Source organism: Sceloporus undulatus, chromosome 2 (assembly GCF_019175285.1).
Source record: "Sceloporus undulatus isolate JIND9_A2432 ecotype Alabama chromosome 2, SceUnd_v1.1, whole genome shotgun sequence".
Lineage (NCBI taxonomy): Eukaryota > Metazoa > Chordata > Lepidosauria > Squamata > Phrynosomatidae > Sceloporus > Sceloporus undulatus.
In genome coordinates this window covers 238,747,239-238,773,673 of record NC_056523.1, presented here as the reverse complement: position 1 = coordinate 238,773,673, position 26,435 = coordinate 238,747,239, and the positions used below count along the sequence as shown (strand labels likewise).

Genomic DNA, 26,435 nt, shown 5'->3' with positions numbered 1-26,435 from the left:
CCTAGTGTTCAAAGAAATATAAAAAGTTATTATGCCAAGACTTAATGAAGTTAGCTAGGTGGGGGAAAATGAGACAGTTAGACCTAACTTCTACTTTGAGTAATGACTCTAAACATCATTATCAGACTCCTTTTCTTACACTGTATGAAATGAAAATGGTGTGAATGGGACTTAAGTGAACAAAAGATGAACTGGGGGAAAGGATAAACCATCCAAAGAAGACTAACGGGACAGAATAGTACTGGCAGAAAATAAACTCATTCATGGGGGAAACTAACTTAAAAATGTAAGCTACCATGATAACTAGAGACATTTGATCCTGTAAAAAAACGTGTAAAAATAAATTTAAAAAAGGAAAGGAAAAACAAATAATTTTTTTTCTCTTTCAAAATGTGAATAGTTCAATGCCTGGAAAGTGATGGTTGTGTTTCAAGGACTAAAGAACTGGCTAACATAGGTTGACTAATTAAGACAAGGGAAAACTGAATGTTTATTTTTTAAAAGAAATATATTGTATAAAATTTTGGACATTTACATGCAATTATGGCTTGCCAGACTAACATGCACAGCTGCTTACAGACAACGGTCAATAAAGACAAGATTAGACATCAGACATTTTGAGCTTCAAAAATGTTTTCACTAGTAGCAGATTGTAGAAGCAGGGGTTGTATAGACTTGGTATGGCTAAACACAAACATCCATCTTACCCTAGTATCTCAAAGGAAATAACATCTCAACCCCATCCCTTTTCAACCCCCAGAAATTACCTACAATCTACTTCAGGTGTAAACATCTTTGTCTACCAATGGAAAAAATAGTGGATACAGACAAGGCTAAGAGAAGGGATGGGAGGGAGACAAGGAAAAGGATACAATGGGGAAAGGTAGAGAATAGAGGGTGAAAGAGGAAATGTGGGGTCAACTAGCATGATCTGCCAGCTGAAGATTTTAGCTAGTCCACTCTTGGTGGATATTTCTTTTCAACCAATCAATATGGGTGGGTTTTTCACCCATCAAAATGTTTTCCGTTAATTAAGCATGCCTAGAACAAAACAGCTTATTGCCGGGAGACACATAGTTGGCTAGAATATTTTCAACTAGCGAACCCCATGATGTATTGAAACTATAAAACAAAAGCATGGTAACTGAAGGGAAAAGTGGGGGGCTCAGACTGGAAGCCACACGTTCCATAGGTGAGGCTGTTTCACCACCATGAATTTGTAAGGTATGCTCTAAGAAAGCTACACTGCAGCTATTGCAGGACAGCTGCGCTTAAAAAGACCACAAAAAATGAGAAAAGAAATGGCTTCTGCTACATTTTGACATAGCTTAATAAAGTCCACAGGCAGGGCTAGCAGCATATCATCCAAATCTTGTTTGTGGTATTGCATACTATTGAGAAGCCAAAGTAATTATATGAACAATAGTTCTTTGGAATGTGTGGTCTGTGGTCTGATAGATTTCAAGATCAAGTGAATCAGAAGCAGCCGCCAAAAATTTTGGAAAACTACTTCACGGAAAGGAAAGTTACATTATTTTTTAAAGATATGCATCAGTTTTGATATCTCCCATTTCATCAAATGCAACATTTAAGCTGGGGGAAATGTTTTCAACATAGCCACCATGTTTATTTCATCTAAATCCAGAACGAGCACCCCATGGGAAAAAGGTAAAACAAAAACAAATTTTAAAAAAGGCACAAGAAAATGCTAAACCTATTCAGAAATGGAAGTTGAATGATGGAACATCTAAAACAGTGATTGTACAGAGAAAATAATAGAGACAAAGATGTTTAGACCTTTTCGAGCGAATCGTGGGAGAGAGTTATTATCATATAAGGACTGAGTGGTAGTTTGGCTAGAGAGGGAGGACACAGAGCCAATCAGGGAAGCGTAGGGGACTGAATTACTGCTCAAAGCTGTAAAAAGTAAAGCCAATTGGAAATGGGAAAGAAATTAGTAACAGCAGTAGAAGACCGTCATATTCAGTCAGTTTTCACAACGACAAACGTATCATCATCTTGCATGCACAATTCTCCTGTGTCCGTTTAACACTCGGATGAATAGTAAGCATATCAGACCACTAACATATCCACATTTTGAACTATATGGTTGAATTTTTGGACCAGTTTACTGCAAACAAGTTTCAATATATTAGCCAGATGGCTATGATGCTGAATTTAGATTTTATTATGTTAGCCAGATTGCTGTGGTTCTGAAGAATTATTTAAGTATTATTCAAAACAGAGAAATCAGAAAGAAATGACTAAAAACACAAAACTACGTACATTTACAGAGAGGTAAGTCACAATGTCCTAAAAGAGAATCCATAGTGTGCATAGGACTACTGCCTAGGAATATAAAGTATTAGATCCCTTTCCCTCTATGTTAAGCATTCATATTGAAAGATGCAAGTAGCCCAAGTGTTATGTTTATATTTTTCTATTTATATTTCTCAGCTTTCTTCTGCAGTTAAATGTTTGAATCTCATCTAAAACTGGCATAAAATTCTTTTTACTTCTACTTTTCTTTTTTTGGAAGGAATTTCAAACTCAACAACTTCCAGAATTAGCTATTTGGTGATCCTTGATTTATGATTAATATAAAGTGAGTTCCTTTTAATACGTTTCAAAGTAATCTCATAAAAAGAAATGCATATACATTTTTTTAGATTTTATTTTTAAAGATACAATAGTAATCCATTGTTATGTACAGGGCTTGAAGTTAATTCTAATATTACATAAACTATATACTAAGATCATAGTCATAATGCATTTTCATATATAATTACTTCTCCGATTGCTAACATGTTTTCTATGTACCTTACAATTTTAATCTTTTTTATTACATCCCAAATCACCTTACCCTTTCCCTTCCCTCCCTCCCACCCTTAAACAATTATTATTATTATTATTTTTTGCTTGACTTGTATCTCGAGCAATATTATAATTGTATTCTTACTACTAGTGGTCGTTACCGACTTTTGGTTAATATTGGTTTGTGATTTGTTACAGGTATGTTATGTCATACCTCTTACATCTCTTACTACAATACTTGGAGTTGTTGTTTATAGTTGGAACATATAATAGATCATACTTAGCATACAAGAAAGGTTGCATATATAAATAAAATTTTGTTGTTATTTAAAGCCTACAGCTGTTTTTTCATATATTCTTTCTGAGAGATCCAAAAGGCTACTAATACAAGATCTTATATCCAAATTTTGTTACAAAATTCTTTAAGCCGGGTCCAATCATCCTCAGAGTCGTCTATCCATTTCCCTCTTAAATACATTGTAAGTTTATCCAATTCTAACATTTCCAGACTTTTCATAAGCCACTCATCTATGGAAGGAACTTCTTTATCTTTCCAGTTCTGCGCGTAAACCATCCTTGCTGCTGTTACTAAATAGAGGATAAATTTTAAGTTGTTTCCTGTCCTCTTTACTTTCCACCATATTCAAAAGAAATAATTCAGGTTCAAATTTTATTTGTCTTTTAAGCACTTTTGAAATTATCATATGTATTTTCCTCCAAAATATTTTTGCTTTGGGACATAGCCACCACATATGATAAAATGTTCCTTGATTAGCCATACATTTCCAGCATCTTCCTTCCTTTCCTTTGTTGATTCTTGCCAGTTTACATGGGGTTAAATACCAGCGATGCACCATCTTGTATAAATTCTCCTTCATGTCCATAGACAGAGTTATTTTAAGATCCCTTCCCCATACTCTTTCCCATGCATTTAAATTTATAGTGTGACCTATGTTTCTTGCCCATTTTATTGTGCATTCCTTAATAGTTTCTTGTTCCATCTCTCTAAAAATAAATAGTTTATATAATTTAGAAATCATACCTTTCTCTGGTTTAAAAATAATTTCATCCAATTCATTATTTTTGATCATAAACCCATATTGTTTTCCATCCGCCAAGAGCTTTTCCTTTAATTGCAAATAAGGGAACCATGGGCAATTAATACCTTCCTCAGCCAACTCCATGCTAGATTTCAATAAAGGTCTGTTGTTCTGCCATTTAATTAAATCTTTATATTTTAGAGGAGTGGTGGATTCTAAGGGAAGAATTATGTTCCAAGCCTCCTGGGGTGACAACCAAGTAGGTATTTGATTATAGAATGTTTGTTTTACTTTCTTCCAAACGTTTATTAATGATTTCCTGATGACATGGTCTTCAAACTGACGGTTCACCTCGACTCTCTTATACCATAGATATCCATGCCATCCATATAATTTATTAAATCTTGCTAGGTTTAACAGTGGTTTTTCTGATATTCTAATCCAGGGAATTAGCCATATCATAGTACACGCATGATAATATTACCTCAAGTCTGGAATCCCGAGTCCACCTCTTTCCTTGGCTTCTTTCATAATTTTCCATTTAATTCTAGGTTTTTTCCCTTGCCAAATATATTTCGAAATTTCTTTCTCCCAAATTTTGAAAACTCTTTCGTTTTGAATTATTGGAAGATTTTGAAACAAGAACAGGAGTTTTGGTAATACAGCCATTTTTATAGTTTCCATTCGACCCATTAATGATAACTGTAATCTTCCCCATCTTGAGAGATCTTCCTTTATCTCCTTCCATAAATTAGAGTAATTTAGATCAAAAAGTTCCGAATTCTTTTTTGAAAGGAAAACGCCTAAATATTTCACTTTTTTAGATATTTGACATCCTGTTATACTTTCCAATTTTACTGTATCGGCTTCTTTCAAATTTAGAGTCAAAATGTTTGATTTTGTTCTGTTTAACTTTAGGCCCGCAAATTTACCAAATTCTTGGATAACTGAAAAAGCTGTCTGTATGGTTCCCAGCGGTTCTTCTACTATTAACACCAAATCGTCTGCATATCCTCTGATTTTATATTCCATCTTTTTCCATTTGAGTCCCTTTATTTCTTTATTATTTCTAATGTTGTTCAGTAAAATTTCAATTCATATACATTTTTTTTTAAAGTCTGCCAAACAAAACCTCATATCTTCCAACATAGTAAAGGCCCGTTTGCTCACTCTCTGAAATGTATTGAGTTTACAAGTGTTATTGATATGCCTTTTAAAATTTTAGAGAAGATTTTTCTTCTTTAAGGGTACATGTGTCCTAAATACTGTCCTTAGATCATGCAAAGGATTTCTTCAGATGGTGACCATGGACTGTACGTCTGTTGATCAAAGGTGCTTTCCAACTAAAAATACTACACAAAATGCAGCAGAGGCCTTTTGTTGATACTTTGGTGCCTGGTATCATTTTGATTAATATATAGGTGTCTCCTATACAGTATGTTAGTAACACAAAAGAACCTCAAGAAGCAACATGTTATTTATCCCCCTCCCAATTAAAACAGAGATGGAGAGAATAAATTAAATGACACAGAAATGTAAAAACATGTGAGCGTGATTCAAGCCAAACAGCAGCAAAAATATAATGTAAGCATAATGTTGTTTTATTTTTTTAAAAAAAGTTTTTATTTATTTATTTATTTATTTAATAAATACATTTTTAAAATACTTATATTCCAGATTGTTTTTAGCGGTACTGTTTCATTGTATGGTGTGAGCCACTTTTTGTCCCACGTGGGTAAAAAATGGGAGGGAAAAAATTCACTGGCCTTCATCTAGTCATCTAAATAATACTCTCATCCTTTGTAATAAAAGGTGTCATAACATATAGAAACACCCCTTTGAGAAAATGTTTTCTTACTATGGTACTTTTTTGGCATTTTGTGACTGTTTTTTGCTCCTCTCATGTTTATATAATCACCCCTCTATCCATTAATTCAACCATCCACATCCCTGCAAATAATATTCCAAAAAGCAAAGCTTAATTCTGCTATTTTTATAAGGCTACTTTACTGCACCATGTTGTATAATGGAACTTGAGCAGCCATGGATTTTGATATCCTTGGGGAGTCCTGGAGTAAACTCCAAGTGGATACCAAGGGCCCACCGCACCAAAAAAAGTGATAAAAACAAAGGGGACTTTTGCACAAAAATAATATGTTTGCACTGAAAATGGTGTATTTCCTTCTAAATAATCAGGTTGGGATCCTGTTATACAGTTTTAAGTTTGTATGTTAGGCTTTTTTGGTATTTACATTCACGGTTGTGGTACCATTGCCATGATCACAAACGATCAGAACCTACCTTAAATGCACTTTAGAGTTGTGCATGCTAGTGAGTGGGGCACTGAAGGATGATGTGTCTAGCCCATTCCCACCAGTGAGTGGTGAAAAGATGAAGCTTTGGGATAGGATCCCAGAGTGGTCCCTGCTTCTGCTTGTCACTGCTGCTTGCTGTTGGGTGGGGGCTAGGGAGTGTCATTCTTTGGCACTCTACTTGCCAACACCACAGAATTTCACCATTTGGTTTGACTGTTTGGATTTTAAGAAGGGTTTTGGAAGTCAAAGTGTGAAAGGGAAATAACATCATAGTTTTTGTCTGATGCAGGATCTCAGTCTTTGCTTTTAGGAATGAATTTTGTGGGGGGTTTGCAAAATCCTTGAAGTTTAAAAAATCATTGAAAATGTGCAAAAATGGTCGTAATCTCATCTAGTTGGATAATTTTTTAAAAAATATTTATTCTTGAATGTAAGAATGCAATAAACAGAGATTTATTTCCCTATAATATTATTCTGTGCCAAGGCACAGTATACTTGTAGTATAATGTGAGTAGCATTCAGCTCCAAAACCAAACAAACAAAGAACAAAAAAACCTACATGATATATGAGGATTTTCTGGAAATGGTGGTCATTTTATATGATACTGGAGGTGCTCCCCCTCCCTCATTTATGCTCTTTGATGCTGTTGTGTAGTAGTACCAGGGCACAACAATGAGAGGTAGAAAAATGAATCCCATAAGTGAAAAACATATAAAAAGTCAATTGCTAAAATCATTGTTCTTTATTCCTGAGCCCAACATTCACATATGCTGAACACCCACTGAGACACTAAACTAAATTAAACAAACAAACACACTTTGTGGACTGAGTCATACTTTCTACTAAAATGTGTTTGCTGAATATACACCAGCATATCTTGTTGAACTTTCTACACACCATATGTGTACAGCACACAACTGAGTCCAAGGATTAGCAACAGCTGCCTACCATGTGTGTTCTGTGAATTATAGACACACGGCTATATATTCACAGTTCAGAAAGCTGACTAAAATATTTTTAAAAGGTGTGAATTAAGATAATATAGTTGAACAGGAAACATGTTAACATTAAAAACTCATATATAAATTATTAAAAATAGTGTTAAATGAAAATCCTGTCTCTTTCAGTCCAATAGATATATTACATCTTAACAGAGCAAGTGGTTCAAATAGCGTATGCACATTAAACTTCTTTTCTTTTTCCTTTCTTTTACTTTTTCTGGCCCTTCTTATGCCCCTAATATAGTGTACAATTGGATTCAGATGTCATCAGTATTCCTTGCTTGAGAACCTGTCATGAATATACCAAAGTCTAACTTTTAAAAGCCAAATCAAATCACTAAAATAATCCCTACTCAGTCTCTAACAATGCATTTTCACATATGACATTCAGGAATCAGGTCTATTACATTCTAGCTTTAAAGTAACAGCCATAAAGACCAAGCATGAATCCTGTGATGTCTACTTTCAATGTTTGGAAGGCAGCAACTGGGCAGAACTAAGATGAGGGCGCTTTGCAATGTAGTGTGTTCAGATGGGAAACAGAAAGGAGTTAAACTGCCTAAGAACATTATAAAATGTGTTGTGTGCTGGATACTCTTAGCCAGTTAATCTTATCTCCTTTCTGGTTCCCAATCTAAACACACTCCAAACTCCCCCCTACATTCATATAATACACTCACCCTGGCCTTAGACAACATCTTTATTCCTGCTTTTGTCCCTCAACAACCATTATGAAAACTGAACTTATCACCTCATCACCCCACCTACAAGTTTTGCATTCCCATGGGTATTCATACAGTCTACAAAGGCCCTTCCTGGACATAATTCACTCCATACATTAGAGGAAGTACACCAACTCTATGAAAGCTCATGCTACAAATTCTTTCACACAGTTCATCTCAAAGGTGATGCAAGATTCCTTTGCATATTGATATTTCAAATGAACACAGCTGTGTCTCTGATTTACACCCATAGAGCAATGCTGCAGAAAGAAAACAGCTGTTCCTCCAAGAACCATTCGTTCAGTGTATTCAAAGATTAGGTACTTATGGCCAGCTGTAGGTATGCTAACTACAGCTGCTCTGAAGTAGGGTAACATGGCCAAAGAGTCCATGCTCTGAAAAATTCCTGAGTGGACTAATGTGATGTTGAGCTTCCTTTGAGGATGTTCTTGAATTTGCTGGGTGAACATGTTGCTGCATGCATTTTGGCAAGGACAGCAAGATTTGGAAAGCATATCTGGATAACATACACACAAGCAAACACTGATGCTGTATATAAAGCCTTACTAGCTTAGTAGAATCTGTCAAAAGCTGGCACTCTGCCATTATCCCTGCTATCATGACACAAGATGGCAAGTTGGATTTTATGGTGAATCTATTCACAAAGTTCCTATATGTTTTGAACTACATTTTCTCTGTAATTGCAAAAAGGATGTATTTTCTGCTTTCCTCCCTTAATATATATAGAGAGTATGCTAATTATTTTTAATTACTTACTCATCCTTCAATTCTACCTTTCAGCTTTTTGCAGTATCTTTGCTCTTGAAACTTACACTGAAATAATGATTTTTTTAGTGTGTATAAATGTAAAGTATTTTAGTAAAGCATATTGATTACTTTTCTGCAGAAGCTTTTCCCCCAGCACTCACATTTACTATACGTATATAGCAAGTAAACACTTGTAGGGATTTCATATATGTAGTAAATACTTATTAGGAAAAAATATTTTAACAAGTTTTGAAAACACATGATCAGAATAGAAACTTGGGACTTCAGTTACAATGGGTTGGATTTGGTCTTATTTCTCCCACGGTTGGCAGCCTTTCCTTATACAGAGGGAACTGGGATAGAGTAGAGGCTTCCTGATGAAGGAAATGGATCAGGCAGTAATATTCTTAGCTGCCTTCTTTGATTTTGGCCACAGAACCACCTCCCATGCTATTCTAGAAACCCCCTCATGATTAATAGCACAGAAAGTGGCACTTTTGGAGGCTTGGGACCTGATTTTCTGCCCTTGGTACCCTCTGGGGGCTGATTTAGGCCCTTTTTTGGGGGGAGCAATCAAAAAAATTGGAATTGGAAGTGGTTTCTGGTCCACTTCTACTTTCATTTTTTCACATTTTGGATACTTCTGGGGCAGACCATTTCTTGTAAACATAATGTTCCTATCCCTGGAAGCCTCCAGGAGCAGAAACAAACATTTATTCTGGTGAATAGTTTTTCAGGGCAGGAAAATAAGAGTTCAGGGAGCTCCAGAGAGTGAACAGTATGCAAGATGGTGGTGCATGAGGAGATGGGGCAATTTGACAAAATTGCTACCCTCATCCATCCTCCCACATTATTGGAACTCTGCTGAGTGCAAATCTGGATCCAAACCAATGCTTTTGAAGAAGAAGCACTGGGATTCAGATTGCCTTAGGAGCTTATCGGTTTGGCCAATAAGATGGCTTACCTCTTCTGGCTTCAATTCTGGATCCGGGATGCCCCTGGATGTTATCATAACTAAATAGCCACCGATCTAGCCATGAGCAGCTGCCCAGATGCATCCCAGGTCGAAGCCTTATTTATACAGCGTAGATGCAACCACAGGTAAGCACTGCATTGGTATCACCATAAAGTGTGATCTGAGCTAATCAATTTCCCATTTCAAGCAGTATTTGAAGCCTTGGTTTAAAGTTATTTTTAAATCCTAATTAAGATGGAACTCTACCTTTGTAATAAAATAAAACAGTTTAGAGATTTCCCCTAATTGATTATAAACTCAGGATACCTTGTGAAGTCAAAAGCTTTCATGGCTGGCATTCATAGGTTTTTGTGGGTTTTTCAGGCTATGTAGCCATGTTCTAGAAGAGTTTATTCCTGACGTTCCACCAGCATCTGTGGCTGGCATCTTCACAGATGCTGGCAAAACGTCAGAAATAAACTCTTCTAGAACATGGCCACATAGCCTGAACCCCCCCCCCCAACACAAACCACACAAAACCCTCAGATACCTTATCTTTACACCACTCAATATCAAGGTATTTTTAAAAAGTATGGTACACTGAAAATAAATATAATTGATTGGGAGCAAGTTCTCAGCATGAACCCAATAGAATAGGTAAACTGTCAGTTTTCTGTGTTTGTGAACAACAGAATAGTCTTCTCAAAATTATTTATCCTAAGTGATCAAAATAAGAATAAGGTTGTAATTTAAATTAAATACATCCATTTGACATTCTACATCTCATTTATATAAAAAGTAATCCGGCATTGCATAATTTATAGAACTAACTTAGAATGCTTCATGTCTTACCTGGGGTCTGAAAATTAAGGCGTCGTAGCTCTACAGGATCTGTTGGATGATGAGAAGGAATCTCCTTGCTGTTGGGTATACTGCTCTTCCTAGAGTCTGTCTCTGCCCTTTTCCTACATGGACAAAGTTAACATATTTAATAAGAAGACTAATCAACAAGTTGTCATTCAACACATATATTGTACATCTACTGCTTGGGATGCAATACTTTGTTAAGTTTGTTTTCAATGGAAGCAACAAGTTATTTTAGCCATTTTCTTCCCACTTTGCAGTTTTTGGAGACTATTTGCAATTCAGGACTTATTTTATGTAATATTCACACAAAACATTTTTTACACAGAAAACAGCCTTATCTGTAGAGGAAACAGCATTTTTTTTTCTGACAGAAAGTAACATTTTCGGTGCACAATTATTTTTCCTGCATATAAAAGTCATTCCTTGCACAGCAAATGCTGTGTTGTTGTTGTTGTTTTACACAAAAAGACTTAGTGTACAAATTTGGCTGAGAGTAAATCCAGAACCGTGAAGATTCTTGTTAGTCCTGGTTTCTCCTCATATGTCCATATTTTGCATTTCAAACTATGGCACTGTCCTTTTAAAAAACTACTTATTTAAAGTTCCAATCCATGAAAATAATCTAATGTTTTTAACAGAATAACATGTATACTGAAACTTTTTGCTTCAAACTAAAGAAGATATAAGTGAGAAATCTTTATGCAGCCGGTGCCTAGAGTCATCATTACAATAATGGATTTGCTTGGAGGGAAGTACCACAGTCAAAAGATAATGAGGCATGCCTAAACCTTGTTGAATGTTAAGTGATGAAGTTTCACCGATTCTGATGAGAAGTTCTAAAGTTTCACTGATTCCAACTTTCTCTGGAATTAGCAATCTCAAGATGTATGTAGTATCCTTATAAAACTGGATCTTTCCCACTATTAACTATATAAAGAGAAGAACTTCTTCAGCACTATTTCCCTGTTGGATATGGAGCTACAGAACGTGAAAAGCTAGTTCATGGTCAATAGCCAATTCTTCTGCAGACTCATTTTCTGACTACCAACATTTCAAAAAACATGGAAATTTATTTATTTATTTGTAAATTGATTTTATGCTAGCTCTAAATATGTTTGAGTACACAGGGAAATTTGAAAGTTGTCTTCACTTCTAGTTGCCCAAATGAAGCCTTCTATTCTGCATGATGTTTTAAGGAATCTTCACTTCTTATATATCTGACCTAATTCACTTACAGTGCAATTTCTAAGTGAACATTTGCCAATGAAGATACATTTCCTATACTTGTTTTCTCAGTTCCCTTTTCCTGAGAATACCGAGATCAATTGTTCTTAACTTCTCACCTGTCGGGTTTACTGCTCCATTATTATGCAGCAGAGAAGGAGGAAAAAGGTTAAATGTTAGTTGAGCAATAGCAAATGGAGTAAAATGTTAGGCAACTGCATTTTATAATTTGGATGTTTTTTAAAAAAACAGCCTATAAAATAGCACAATATTCTCTAATATTAATAATAAATAAATAAATAATAATAAAGAAAAGTTGAGGACACAATGTTCATTCAAAAGACTTCATGAATGAAAAAATTGAAGCAATATGATTAGTTTAGTTTGAGATGGATGTTGTATCACAATCTTTCTCACATTATGCCTGCTCCTGTGTATCCAGGATCTGAGAGGTGCATAGTGTAAGTATTATGGTAGTACACTTCTTGGGGGAAAACATGTGTGCATTGTGGGATATTGTGATTTCCAAAATATATGCTTATAGAAAAGTCTAGGGCCAAAAGTATGAGATGCATAAATAAACTCACAGCATTCTGTGCTATTTTAAAGATGAGGGTAATTTTTAAAAATTATCTGGGTAACAAGAGAAACACTTTAAAGAGGGAAATTGAAGTGAAGAAATATTTGATAAAGCACAGTCAGATAAACAAGCTTGGGAAAGGTTACCACAGAGGCTAGACACCTTAAATATTCTGACAGCCTAAAAAAGGAAGCATCTATTTCTCTCTTTTCCCACACTTATTTTAATAAGGGATGCTACCAAGAACAATATTTCTTATGAGTGCAATCAAAAAGCTTTAGTGCTACTGTCCTCTTCTTAATTTGTTTCCTCTTTTTACTACTGCTACTACTACTTAAAAACACAAACCACATTTGCCTTTTTTCTGCAGAGAATCTATTATTGATCTGATTACAAACTCTTTCTGTTCTCCAATTTTACATGAATAACAGAGTTACTGAGTTCAATTCATACACCTAAAAGTGAGCACATATAACAGCTTACAAAAGTGATATCATTTTCATAAGCAATGGTGTAATTAATTCACGTAATACCATATGTTAATTCCAGAGCTTGGAAAAGTAACATTTCCAAGATCTGGAGATCTCCATGAACTGGATTTACTAATAACTAATTATTCCAGCATATCAGACACGTATCTATTGAGGGTGGGGAATGAGACAAGAATCTTGCCCTCCAATGAAATTTTCTATCAAGTCCCAAATTTCAAGCATGGCAGTAACTTTAAAGGGCCAAAGATACAGTGCACCCTTTATTTATGCAGGGGATCCCCCCCCCCGTGTAAAGGAAAAAAAGTGTATGCTCATGCCTACGGCGGGCCCCATTGCTTCTTCTGGGCGCGCCAAGGCTTCATCCAGCGCAGGCTTCCAGTGTATGCTGGAATCCAGGTATCGCGCACCCGCGGATAACGTGGGGGCACTGTATTACAGGAATGTGATCACAGTAAATATAAGTACAATGAATTGAGAATTTTCAATGCCTTCCTCTCTGTAACACTAGAACTTTGGGGACTGAATGGTAAGTTCATTTGGGGACAGAGAGGTACTGTCCCTGCCCCTCAAGAAGTGCAGTCCTGAAGTTCATAATTTGTTTTACATTATTGTATGCAATCCTACCTTGCATTTTATAAGTTATAAAAAAACCAGACAACTGATTTTTAACACCAATTGCTCAAATTAATATCTGAACCGATTATTCATTTGTACTGCATGCCATATTTTAATTGTTCCTCCTACTCCCAAAAGAATTATCTCTCAATGAAACTTGGACCCTATTAATGAATTTTCTTACTATATTTTCATACTATGAAGTTTATCGCACCGGGCTTGTGGGCTGTTCTCAGAATGGCCTGGCAGGAAAAGGAACAAGTGGGGGACGGATTTTAATGCACACACCAGTCTCTCACTCATTAGGAGTCCTGGTGGCGCAGTGATTAAATGCCTGTACTGCAGCCATTCACTCAAAACCACAAGGTTGCGAGTTCAAGACCAGCAAAAGGGCCCAAGCTCGACTCAGGCTTGCATCCTTCCGAGGTCGCTAAAATGAGTACCCAGACTGTTGGGGGCAAATTAGCTTACTTGCTAATTAGCTTACTTGCTGTTCACCGCTATGATCTTTGGAATAGCGGTATATAAATAAAACAAATTAAATTAAAATTAATTCCGTTCCCCCTCTCTTCCGTTCCCATTCCGTTCCAGAGGGAACGCTTTTTGAGAATTGTTCTGAACAGTTCTCAAAAATTCTCAAGAACGGAAGAGAGGGGGAACGGAACGAGTGAGGGATTGGAGTGTGCGGTAAAATCCGTTCCCCACTCGTTCCGCACTCGTTACTGCTCCTTCCGTTCCGTTCTCAGAATGGACCCTGGAGGACCTGTGCGATAAACTCCTATGTTGCAGACTACATTTATTGCCATTTGTTTCCTCACAGAATTCTAGGAACTATCACCTAATGAGGCACTGATAACTCAGTTCTCTATTTGCCTTCCTGTGCTTTTCTTATATATTTATAGATAAATATCAGAAATACAAGCTACGTCTCCAGAGTTCTCTTTCTAAGAAGAAACCAACCCTTTTAGCATTGCTGACCTTCTTACAGCTCAGAGGTCATGAGTGTTCAAAGATATTTGTACAAAAGTATTGCATTTACGTCATACATAATAACTGCTTGGGTATTACTGGTATACAGCAAAATATATGCAACATTTATTGGCAAACAGGAAAACACATCCAGAGTGTGAACTTATTGCAACATATGGTATAGAATATTTTCTTATTATCAGTTCTACATTGCAAATACAAAACTCTCCCTTCCTCGTGCTCTATAACTGTTTTGCAAATTTGCATTCCAGGCTGCAGCAAACTACACAATGACACATCATTTTGCAGTGCATATATAAAGTGTCAGGGGCTGCATCTGCAATTTGACACCATTTTAACTGCCATGAATCAATGCTTTGCAATTCTGGAGTTTATAGTTTTGTGAGATATTAAACCTTCTCTGTGACAGAGCAGTGAAGCCACAATAAACTACAATTTCCAGTATTCCATAGCATGGAGCCCTAATAATTTAATTTTGTTTTATTTATATACCGCTATTCCAAAGATCAAAGCGGTGAACAGCAAGTAAGCTAATTAGCAAGTAAGCTAATTTGCCCCCCAACAGTCTGGGTACTCATTTTAGCGACCTCGGAAGGATGCAAGCCTGAGTCGAGCTTGGGCCCTTTTGCTGGTCTTGAACTCGCAACCTTGTGGTTTCGAGTGAATGGCTGCAGTACAGGCATTTAACCACTGCCCTGGCAGTTAAAGTGGTGTCAAACTGCATTATTTCTGCAGTGCAACTGCAGCCATGGTTCTCAAAGCTGAGATGCCTGCAGCCATATTTATAAAGGAGATTTCCAGTTTTCTCTTTAAACGATACAGTGAAATTCCCCACTTGTGGTTTCAAGCAATGGCCAGAAGACGTTGTCATGTTTCCATCTAATTTCAGTTAGCCATTAATTCTGGATAATTTGTATGACAACCATAATTAAATAAAAAGAGAAAGTGAAGCATAAATGCTTTGAAAATATGATACCTGAAAACTACATACATGTCCTGGCAGGATGCAGGCACCACCTCCAGATTCAACTATAAGGATACAGAATCTGCACTGTGTGGCAGATACTATTTTTATTTTTGTTGGAAATGAATTTTGAAATGTAGAGTGTATACCCACGCACAGCATTCTGCTGTATGCTTATAATGGCAGAATTATGTGCATAATATTTGTGGCTGCACATCAGCTGTTAGGCGAAGAAACTGTTTCTGATATAAATGTATGATTATTTCTTACAATCTTTCTATAACTTCCATCAACATACATTTTCAAATTAAAACATAATGATTAAAATACAATAAAACAAATCAACAATCAAAAAGAATCATTTAAACATATAATTGCTGTCGTTCAACTTCAACATCAGATTGAAAGTATGTGCTGCAAAATTCTGAAGGCACTCATGTGGGAAGACATAATTTTTAATAATACTTGTTAGGGTAAAAGTCAGACTAAGGTATTTTGCTGCCTGTGAACATCGATAAAATGTTACCCTTAACACAAAGAAGTTGGCCTGAGGGACAACTGAATCTTAATTCAACACTTATGAAAGTATGAGAGTAAAGCACCCTTCACCACAGATGAAGTCAGGAAGGCAGCCCCCATAACTCTGTCCTCTAACCTCTCATTGCATCCTCCTCCCCCAAAGCCCTCAGCATCTGCTGCTTCAGGTTGCTCCTCATCTTGCCAAATGTATGTATTGGCAGGATGTTAAGGAGAGTTGTTACAGTTATTACCAGCTAAGTTTTCATGATGAATATTAAAAACAAAAACAAAATACTATTGCTGAAGACAACTTTGCTTGAGCCGAAAAGGAATTACTGCACCTATTTCCATCCGTTGGTGTTTCTGCAAGCTGGATTGAGTTCCAGGTTTAGGGAAAAGGCAGAGTATAAATAAAGATAATGATGGTGATAACGATAATGTTTAGCAAGTGCTCATCTTCCTAACACCTTTACTTAGATTTTGTATTGAAAGCCAGGGCACTAGGACATTGGATTGTAGCAGCGAATGAGTCACTTGTATCAGAAAGCTTCACTCTGTCAAGATCAGTGCCCACAACTAGGACGCCAATTTGAAAACAGGATATTTGTTATTGCCACGATTGTGAAAACTATTCAGATACACCTATACTTTTGAAGCAAGAAGCGTGAGACATTAGCTTTACACTGGCAATGGGGCTACATTGGAAAAAAAATTGCTCCTCGCCTTTCTTTGGCATTACAGCCAACCCACCATGTTTTCGGCTTTAACTCTTGTGGATTTGATTATTCAAGGATTTGAATAATATGCTATCTCTAAGAATCTCTAGGTCCTCTAGCATGACTTTACCAGAAGTTGACCATAAATTCATGATAGAGGACCTAGAAAACACGTCTCTAGGCATTTGTAAGTCCTGCGGTGTAATTCTATGGTCAACTTCCAGTGGATGTTGACCACAGAGTTGCACTGGAGGACCAAGAAATTCCAAGATAGGTGTTATCTTAGGTATAAAAAATATGATTTTTTAATTGCATTTTCCCCACTTTCATGGGGGTCCAGCACCCCTAACCCCAGCAAATGTGGAGGGCTCACTACTTCCCACTCCCAAATATGAAAAGCATACAGTTTAAGAATTTAACCGTATCACTATTACAACAAACCAGAGATGTTTATTTCTTCGCTAAAATGACTTGGCACAAGAAAACTATCTAAAGCTTGCCCTTATTTAGTAAACTATTTTGTAAACTTACCTTTTATAAAGCAGTATGGCTATGACAATACAGATGATAAAAACAACTGCAAGAACTGGTCCCACAACCCAAATCAAGCCTTCTTCTTCCTCTGTAATTGGCTGAGGATTAAGATCCACTGACACAACTGTTTCAGAATATGGGCTGGTTGCATACATGGTCTAGAGGGAAATAAGATTCTTCTTTAGAGACAAAGTAGCAAAAAGTTTTAAAAACTGTTATAAGAAATAGGTTTCTTGTGAACTGCACATCCCTCCACCTTTTATGCTCAGAGCTTTCATTCCTGTGATTATCTCTTCAACAGTTCCAAGGGAAAAGTAGAAAATGGACAACAGAGATGTTCACTGTCAAACTCAACTACAAGCATAAAAGTAAGCACAGCTAAAACCTCCTCTTTTCAGTGAAGAAAAGCAAAACTTTCAGGAAGAACAATACATTGGGAAGCAACCCTTCTACTTGAATTAATTAAGTTCAACAGGTTCCAACATACACACACATGGCAGCTTTAATTAGGAAGATATCAAGTAACTTGCATGTTAAAATGTTAATGACTTCCCCAGTGCCTTCCCACAATCCTCGTTCCATCCCTGCATAATTATTTTTTTAAACAAAACTATATTACATGTTAAAGAAGTTAAAACAACTCAAGCATTAAGGGGACATAAGAAAGAGATGAATTACATAAGAGCAAAAACACAACTCATTATTTAGATCACCTCAGGAATTCTCCTCTGTTACATTATTCTCTTACTCTGTTACATTTCACTGATAAAGTCAGTAGCAAATTACTATAATTAAAGAAGCTAGCTGTGCATGTCCTTGATTAGTTCCCTTTTCCCAAAGATGTTTGGCATGAGCAACAACTCCTGAGCAATATGTCTCAAGGCAAGGAAGAGCCATCCTTTAGAGGCATGATAACAACATACCCTTATAAATTCATGCACACCAATATGAGGTTTCAATTGGCAAAGCAAATAACTTACATTGGATACAAGGAGAGATGATTAAGATGGTAATAGTAATCATATTCACTGATGGTGTTGGGCCTAGCAACATTTTCTTTACTGATCTATATGGGTAGCACACACGCATACAATACATTCAATCGAAAAATGCAAAATCCTTAAATCTCTATATGTGGACCTATTTTGTAATTATATTTTGAATACGAATATTATAGTACATTGCCTTTAGACCATATGCCAACATAAAAAGACAGAGTCAGGATGCAGAATCCATAGTAAGTCCACTGTGGTAGCACATTAGTTAGCCACGAGGCCAAGAGTCTTCTACATAGAAAGAGAGGAAGTGCCTTGGGCCCCATATTAGAAGAAAAAGAAGAGATAAATGAAATAAATAAAATAAAGAGAGAGGGGGACAGGATGTTTTATAACCCAGTCAACATTTTTATAAGCATCACTTTAGCTCTAGCCTTACAGAAGATGAGAAAAAGTACAGCACATTAAGAATGCCACAAAAAATTTCAAGAGGTACATTTAGGAACAAATCAACAACCAAAAATCTGCTGCCAACTTACAGATTCTGAGTGTTCCATAACAGCTAAAATAAAGACAACATATTCCTGGCCATTCTGGAGCTGCTTGTTCTCAAATCCACCATACAATTTCTTATCCCCGAGGGTGAACTCAGTAGGAAGAACTTCAAAGTGTGCTGCAATATATGGCTTTAAATCCACTTCTCTCCCCAAACGAATGCTCCTGCGTTTCCGTGCTATCTCCTTAAGTAGCTTTAGGGTAGGAAGAAGAAAAGATAGAGGAGGATAGAAGGAAAACAGGAAGATAACTGTAAACAAAATTAATGTAACTCATTGACAGGCTGATTAAAAATGAGTTCAGTCCCAGGAACTGCAAAAATACAATTTATCCTTATTTAGTCACAAATCCTACTTACAATAAAGTTGCCATTCCAAATACATTTAGCTGGGAGTAAGTCCTACTGAACTCAACAGGGCTTACTTCTGAGCTGAATTATAAAGGATTGTCCATAAATCTCATTACTACTCACTCCTAACAAGATATAACTTCCAACATCAGACAAAAGGCTTAGCTCAGTTTTTAGTGATGGACACCATAGTCCAGGTTGTTTTTAGAAATGCAAAAGTTTGAAGAGTGTGGCTCATTTGATTCAAAATTAGCATAAAATTTTCTTATTCATCAACAGTGTTTCTCATTTATATTTCTTTATACAGAATAAGAAATCATTACTATAATTCACTGGCATTTCACAGAAAGCAAACTGAATCATAGTGATGGGAGCATCCCGCTTCTCTCCCATCATTTTTGCCTGTGTGATAATCTCCAGAAAGGCAGACAGAAAAACAGGCTGGTAGTTTTATCACGGAGACTTATGGGCATGAACATGCACATGGGCACAGAAATTTCCACACTGACATTGAATTTCAAGAATTTGATTGAGTGCTAAGTCAAGCATAAGGAAAGTTCACACTTGATCATCTTCACAATTCCCATCCAAACCTTAATTTAAATCAAAGCACCTTTCCTTAAATTAATTGTCCCATCACTCATAATTATTTCCACAAAGGAAACTGATAACAGAATAAAGTGGTATAAAATTTAACAGGGGGGAGATAAGCAGGAATGGTGGGAGATGAGAGAGTTGGGGTGTGGTGCAGGGAGGTAGAAAAAAAGGGACAGAAAAAGTAAGAAATGAGGGTTAAGAAAGAGAGCTGAGCTGGAATCAAAAGGCAGGAGAGGTCAGAGCAAGGGAAAGGCAATGGGTTTCCTGCACACACATACACAACATCAGCATGACGCCGCCTCTTTAGGGCCATCTGTTTTTGGCCTTTGTATTTCTATTTTAACACACACACAAAGAATTTCAAACAGTAAATTATCTTTGTAACTATTGAGTGTATCATTTGATGATCCTAGAGTAACGAACTGACTTTTCATGTGTACTATTACATTTTTTTCTTCAAATTTCCTCCACATTTATGTTTCCAGAAAAAATTCTCATTTTACTGGCTATCCAAGGTAGATGGCCTGGGATGCTTTTGTTTGGGCTATTTCCCACTTTCTCCCTCATCCAGACAAAATGTGGCAGTGGCCAGAGTTCTACTGAGTGGATGGCATTCATTTATCCAAAGTGGGGATCCAGTTGTTCCTTAGAGATATGCAACGGGCAATGAGGGCCATTAGGGCCAGCCTGGTTGGGGATAGGGGCTAAGCAGATGCTTGCACCTTATTTGTGGCAGGTAGTGGGGGGAAAAGGAAGAGTTTGGTGATCACTTATGGCACCCTTTCGGTGAAGGATATGACTCTCGAACTGCCCCCAGTGAGGAGGAGGCTGTCCTTGGGATTGGCTAGGGGATCTTGTCTTCCAAGAAGTTGTGTGTCTTGGGGGTTGGATCCTCTGGTAGGTTTTCCAACAGTTGGTCAGCTGGGTAGCAACCCCATTTTTGGATTCTGCTCGGGGTTCAGGTGTTTCACACAAGGGAAACTGTGGTCTAGGAGACACAACCTGCCTCAGCTGGTCCCGCATTAGGTTGTTCCCCCCCTTTTGTTGCATTTTTCAAGAAACAGGTTTAAATAGGTAACAATTTAAATAAAGTTGCCCATATTTTATCCCACGTTCTCTGTGTGGTTTCATTATTTCATGGATTGGTCATCAACTGTGTTTTTCAATTACTTTACTATTTTAAATCTCTGTGTGAGTTCTACAATATATTGCTCGTAGCAATATCTACATGTAGAAATAACGCAGTTTAACTGCTGTAGCAATATCCTATGGAATCCTGGGATACGCAGTTTTAAAAGATCTTTAGACTTCTTTGGCAAAGAATGCTAGAGTCCCACAAAACTGCAAATCCCAGTACTCTGTAGGACGGAGCAATGGTGTCAAAGTGCATTATTTCTACAGTGTAGGTGCAGTCTCTGTCAGGGCAGAGTTACATTACACTGGAGTTGTACTGAATTGCACTGTGTTCAATAGGGAGCAATGTCTCATGCTTATCGTTTGCACAATGGTTACACTACTTGTGCAGTCCTCATTAGGATACCAACCTCCTGTACCTCCTATAAAATGTAACCTCATGTATAAATGTACTTATGCCTGCATAGGCCAACAACAGCAATGCAGGCCAAGTATGTATTATGCATATAGTTTTACCTATACCAATAGTATAATCAGTATTGTAAACATTACAACAACTCCTTATTATGCTGGCTTTTTTGCTGTGTACCCTGTTCTGCGCTCTAAAGGAACACTTATTACTACAATGGAATCGAAATTTAAGTAAAGATCAGTGCTGATGCTGGCAGTGCATTTCATTGCTAATTTTTCCTGTGCAGAAAATGCTGTTTTCAGTGCAAATTAAATATATGTGAATTTTGCATGGAATGATGCAATTGCAGTATTTTCTGAAAAGGAAACAGCTTTCTCTGTGCAGAAAATGAAAATGTGGTTTTCTGTGCCGGACCATATGCAAATTTTGCACAGAATAAGTCCTGAACTGCTAAGCTGCTTATCAGCCCAGGATTCTTGTTAGGGTTTCCCAAGACTTGAAACATGAGAATCAGAAATGGTTGGCTCAACTGAATGATAGTCCCTCCTCTTTTTGATGTTATGTCTGCAGCAATCATACCCGTAGTTAACCCTTATCAGTCAATGCATATCCCAAAAAGTACAGATGGCTATGCAACCGCAGTGATGAGACTACTGTGGTTAGAATAGTCATTGCAGAACTCAGTGTAGAAGTACTCAGTGCAGACACACTAGTGATTCAAAGGAATGAGTGGCAGGTGTAAAGCAGGCCAAGAATTGTTGCAGGAAAATTTTGTTCATTTGTCTGGTTCTTTATTTGTGGCTCCTGTCAATATCTCATATACATGATCTAATTCACATGAATGAAAAGTCCTGAAGTGCCCCCTCCTTCATTCATATTTTATATATAGATCGTGCTGTTGTCATACAACATTACTATCACACATATCCCCTGAGGTATCTCCCCTCCCCATCAAGATTAATTTGAATAGAAGTGAACTAATAAAAGCTTGCTCCCAACTACATTTCAAATCTAATTAATATGACACACTCTATTTTTAAAACAATATTTAGAAATGCATTTTGTGGTTGCCATGGGGCCCAGGCTTAAATATTTTATTCCAAATTAGAGATAACTCTTATATATTTCAGTAAGATTTCGTTCCTGCAAACACAACTTCAGATTTCAGGTGATGAATGAGATTCTTTTTTCTTTTGCAATGTGATTATCTCAATATTAATATAAAATAATTTGGCAAAAAATAAAAAAGAAGAAATTGTGATTGAAAAGATATATATTTTTCTCCAAGTTTAAAGTGAAAGGTCCGTTACCCATTTAGAACATATATATGTAAAAAATATAACTATTCAGTCTAATAATTAGATCTTCCCTTTCATCAAGTCAGGCTGGTTAACTAACCACAGGACTGCCTTGTGATGCAGAACAACTGGATTCAAGTTCCAATGTATAACAAAGCCAGAACAACATAGCAATATAGTAAACTGAGATGAGTCCTTGCATTGGTCCATCTAGTGCAAACTCTTAAGTGGGAATGATATTCGAAGGTTTCAGCCAGAACTCTTTATTAGTCCTACCTGGAGATCCTTGGCACCACTACTTGGTGGTGTTTTCCAAAGAAACTAGAGGGGTCTCCACCAAGTATGTTAGCATTACTTTAAATATTGGGGAAATAGAGGCTGAGTAACCTTTAGGACCATTGGTACCTGTGTGTACTTCAAATGACTGAGAACAACTCCAAATTTGGGTGGAATTAAGAGGGTTTTAGTTGTAAAAATGGAGAGTGCAAACATACACACACACTAGTAATTCAAACAGACCCAGCATTCAGAGCTAACAGAAATAGAAATATGGAAACTGGATAGTGGAGTTTGAGTGATTTAAAGCGGGTGACATTTACCTGTCTGAAGAGTAGACCATGAAAAGCAGGAGTTGGTTAGGCTGACACAGAACATATACACAGCCTATGACAACTATATGTGTACTTTGTGTGCAGAGGCTATATATAAATATAAACCAATATTTATACTGAAATATAGGTTCAAGCAATGTGCTATCTTGCAAGATAACAAAGACTTGATGGTTTTTCCCAGGAATTGACAATGAGCTGGTGGATAGCTTTAACTTTAAGGTTACAAAAATAGTGATTGGATGACAACTCCATGGTGCATGGACAGGAAGGTTGGCTGGCAGCACAGCAGGGGATAGGCAGAAAGCACTGGCTTACTACTTCAATGCAGTGAGACATCCTTTCGTCTCTTGGTGCAAGAGAAAATACAGAGGACTTGGTGGGGGGGGGGAGAGAACTCATGAGAACTTCACATAGTGTTTCAAAAGATCATCATGACCTCTTAAGAACATATCAAAATATGGGGACCCCAAATACAGCATGGAGTATGCACAGTGCACTCCCAGTGGTCTCTCACCCAAGTACTAACTAGGCCTGACCCTGTTCAGGTGACACACTGGTACAAGCTTGTCTGGCTTAAATAGCAAAGTGTCAATTAGAATTGTAACAAATATTCAAGTTTTCTTATCTTCAGTGAGAACAGCTATCTCAACATGTCTGAACATGCCACAAGATTTTTTGAACATTTCCCAAATAAGAAAGAAAAGGACAGACAATTATTGACCACACTTTCAGGCCTTCTTGGGAAACTTTTGTTTGTGTACAAATACAGTTTTTGTTGGTGTGCAAAAATGGTATATTTTAAAGAAAATGCTGTATATTGTGAAATTTTCACAGAAATGTGGGAAATGGCTGAGATTTTGATTTATTTACTTCATTTGTATGCTGCCTTTCTTCCAGGAGGGACCCAAAATGGCTCCCAGATAAAAAGAAAACATTTAAAAGTTTCCAAAAACCCCAAAACAATTAAAATAATCTACAAACAATCTAAAATCACATAAAATATACAAAAGTTAAAAGCATAACTAAAAACCACCTGCTCCATAAAAACCGCCCTGATATGAATAATACAGTGGACCCTTGTTATATGCTGGGGTTTAGTCCCAAGATCCCCCATGGATAACAAAATCCATGGATGCTCAAGTCCCATTAAATATAATGACACAGCAAAATGGTGTCCCTAATAAAAAATGGAAAAACAAGGTTTGATATTTGAAATTTATACTTTTTTGAACATTTTCAAACCGTGGATGCTTGAATCCCTGTATAAAAAATCAGTGTATAAGAAGGGCCGACTGTATATCAAATGCCTGTTTAAATAAAAATATCTTGGCTGGTCAATAAAAAGCAAGCAGGATTGGGGAGGGGGGCAGCCTAGTTTCTCATGGAAGGGTATTCCAAAGAATGGGAGCAACAACTGAGAAGGCTTTCTCTTGTGTCTTCACCAAGCAAGCCTGTGACCTTGGCAGGATTTAGAGAAAGTCTTCTCCTGAAGATCTTAGAGCTCTAGCAGGTTCATATAAGGAGATGCAGTCTCTCGAATTTAAGATGAGTTCTTCTTCCATTTACACTTAACTGCATATTTCAATATGCCACTGAGAGATTCCTCTTCTATAATTAGCTGGAAGTGAAGTTTCCACACAGTGCTCTGTATAGCCTTATATTAGTGAACAATGCCATTGCAAAGTCAAGATCTGCCTCCCTTTGTACTCAGACATAATTCAGCAAAGATCATTTTCTCTGTTTATTAAGACTTTCCTGCTTTGGAAACCGGTTATTGCTTCCTGCTTATTGTTATTGGGAGATGAATTGTGAATAGCCTCTTACTCCAAATACTGTTTTTCTGTTAATTATTTGTTTCACCTGGTTTTTGAAATGACAAAATAGACCACTGTAATATGTAAACACAAAGACACACACATGAAAATTAATGAGATTCAAATTGGTGATTAAGGACTGCTTTCACCAAGGAAACAGTGACTGGTACTGGGATAATTAAGAAATACGATTCATCACTAATTGCCTCATAGCAATTAGCAAAAAGCAAGAGAAAGTGCATGACCTGTAGAAAGGAATCTTTGAAGCACAGGTACCTATTTCAGGTCTCAGAAGCACTTGTCTGCACTAGACAGGCTGATGCAGCAACTGAGTTTTATCACTTACCCATCTCCACCCACAGTTCAGGACTGGAGAAAAACATGAAAAAGGATAGGAACAAGCCAAAGAAATCCAACAATATGGAAATCTGGATTCTCTAAACCAGTGTTTCTCAAATAGTGGGGGGCGCGAGGCTCCGTAAAGGGGGGCGCGAGGTTCTTGCTGTTCAGGCTGCCTGGCCAATGGCTGGACAGCCTGCTCCTGCTGCAGGAGCCTGCCCCAGCTCCAGTCTTCCCCATTGGCCAGCCAGCCTGAAGAGGAGGAGCTTCCTCTCTTTCGAGCCTCGCGCCTCGGGCCCAAGGCTGGAGCCTGGAGAAGGCTATGCAAATTGCAGGCAAGCTGCTTCCTCTTTTCCCCCCTGTTTCTCTTCCTCTTTCCCTCCTCCTCCTCTTATTCTTTTTCCTCCCCTCTTTCTCTTCCCCCTCCTCTTCCTCCTATTTTTCTTCCCCTCTTTCTCTTCCTCTTTCCCCTCCTCCTCCTCCTCTTCCTTTTCTTCCCGTTCCTCCTCCTCTTCTTTTTATCTTTTTTCCTATTCTTCTTCTTTCTTCTCCTTTTCTTCTTTCTCCTTTCCCTTCTTTTTTCTCCCCCTCCCCCTCCTCCTCTGTTGTTGTTGTTGTTGTGTGCCCAACTCCCCCCTTGGCCAGGCCTGCATTTCCCAACAAGAGTGAAGGCAGGACTTGGGGGGGCATGGGAGGGGGGCTGAGGGGGAGGCAAAAGGGAGCCCAGGAGGGAGCCCATCACGCTGCATCCACACTGGAGAAGTAACCCAGTTTGGCTGGCAATGCTTTAAATCTTTTCTGACTCAAGGCTATGGAATTCTGGGAGCTGGAGTGTGTTGTGGGGACCAGAACTCAAAGCCCGACTCTTCTATGTCTCAAGGCTATGGAATTCTGGGAGCTGGAGTATGTCAGAATTTCTGGCTTATGGCAACCCTGTGGGAAACCCTCCAGGAGAATGCCTGTTCTGTTTCAAATGCTAAGCGTGCTTGTGAGCCGGACATGTAGTTTGCCGGCACAAGAGGCTTCCTGTTCTGTTTCAAATGCTAAGTGTGCTTGTGAGTGGGACATGTAGTTTGCCGGCACAAGAGGCTGCCTGTTCTGTTTCAAATGCTAAGCGTGCTTGTGAGTGGGACATGTAGTTTGCCGGCACAAGAGGCTGCCTGTTCTATTTCAAATGCTAAGCGTGCTTGTGAGTGGGACATGATACTATTTACA

General features: G+C 37.5%; 1 protein-coding gene across 50 annotated transcripts in view; it reads right to left on the bottom strand.

The window, feature by feature from the left end:
• PTPRD (protein tyrosine phosphatase receptor type D) overlaps nucleotides 1-26,435 on the bottom strand; it is a 1,118,901-nt gene that overhangs the window by 107,133 nt on the left and 985,333 nt on the right. For 28 of the 50 annotated variants that reach the window (XM_042455420.1, XM_042455426.1, XM_042455437.1 and 25 more), the window contains 4 exons: nucleotides 18,651-18,860; nucleotides 17,114-17,274; nucleotides 11,827-11,841; nucleotides 10,469-10,581 (listed from right to left, as the gene is read on the bottom strand). In XM_042455420.1, coding sequence (XP_042311354.1) covers nucleotides 10,469-10,581; nucleotides 11,827-11,841; nucleotides 17,114-17,274; nucleotides 18,651-18,860 — 499 coding nt within the window. The remainder of the gene's footprint in view (nucleotides 1-10,468; nucleotides 10,582-11,826; nucleotides 11,842-17,113; nucleotides 17,275-18,650; nucleotides 18,861-26,435) is intronic. The other 22 variants (XM_042455423.1, XM_042455429.1, XM_042455430.1 and 19 more) reach the window with 2 other exon arrangements.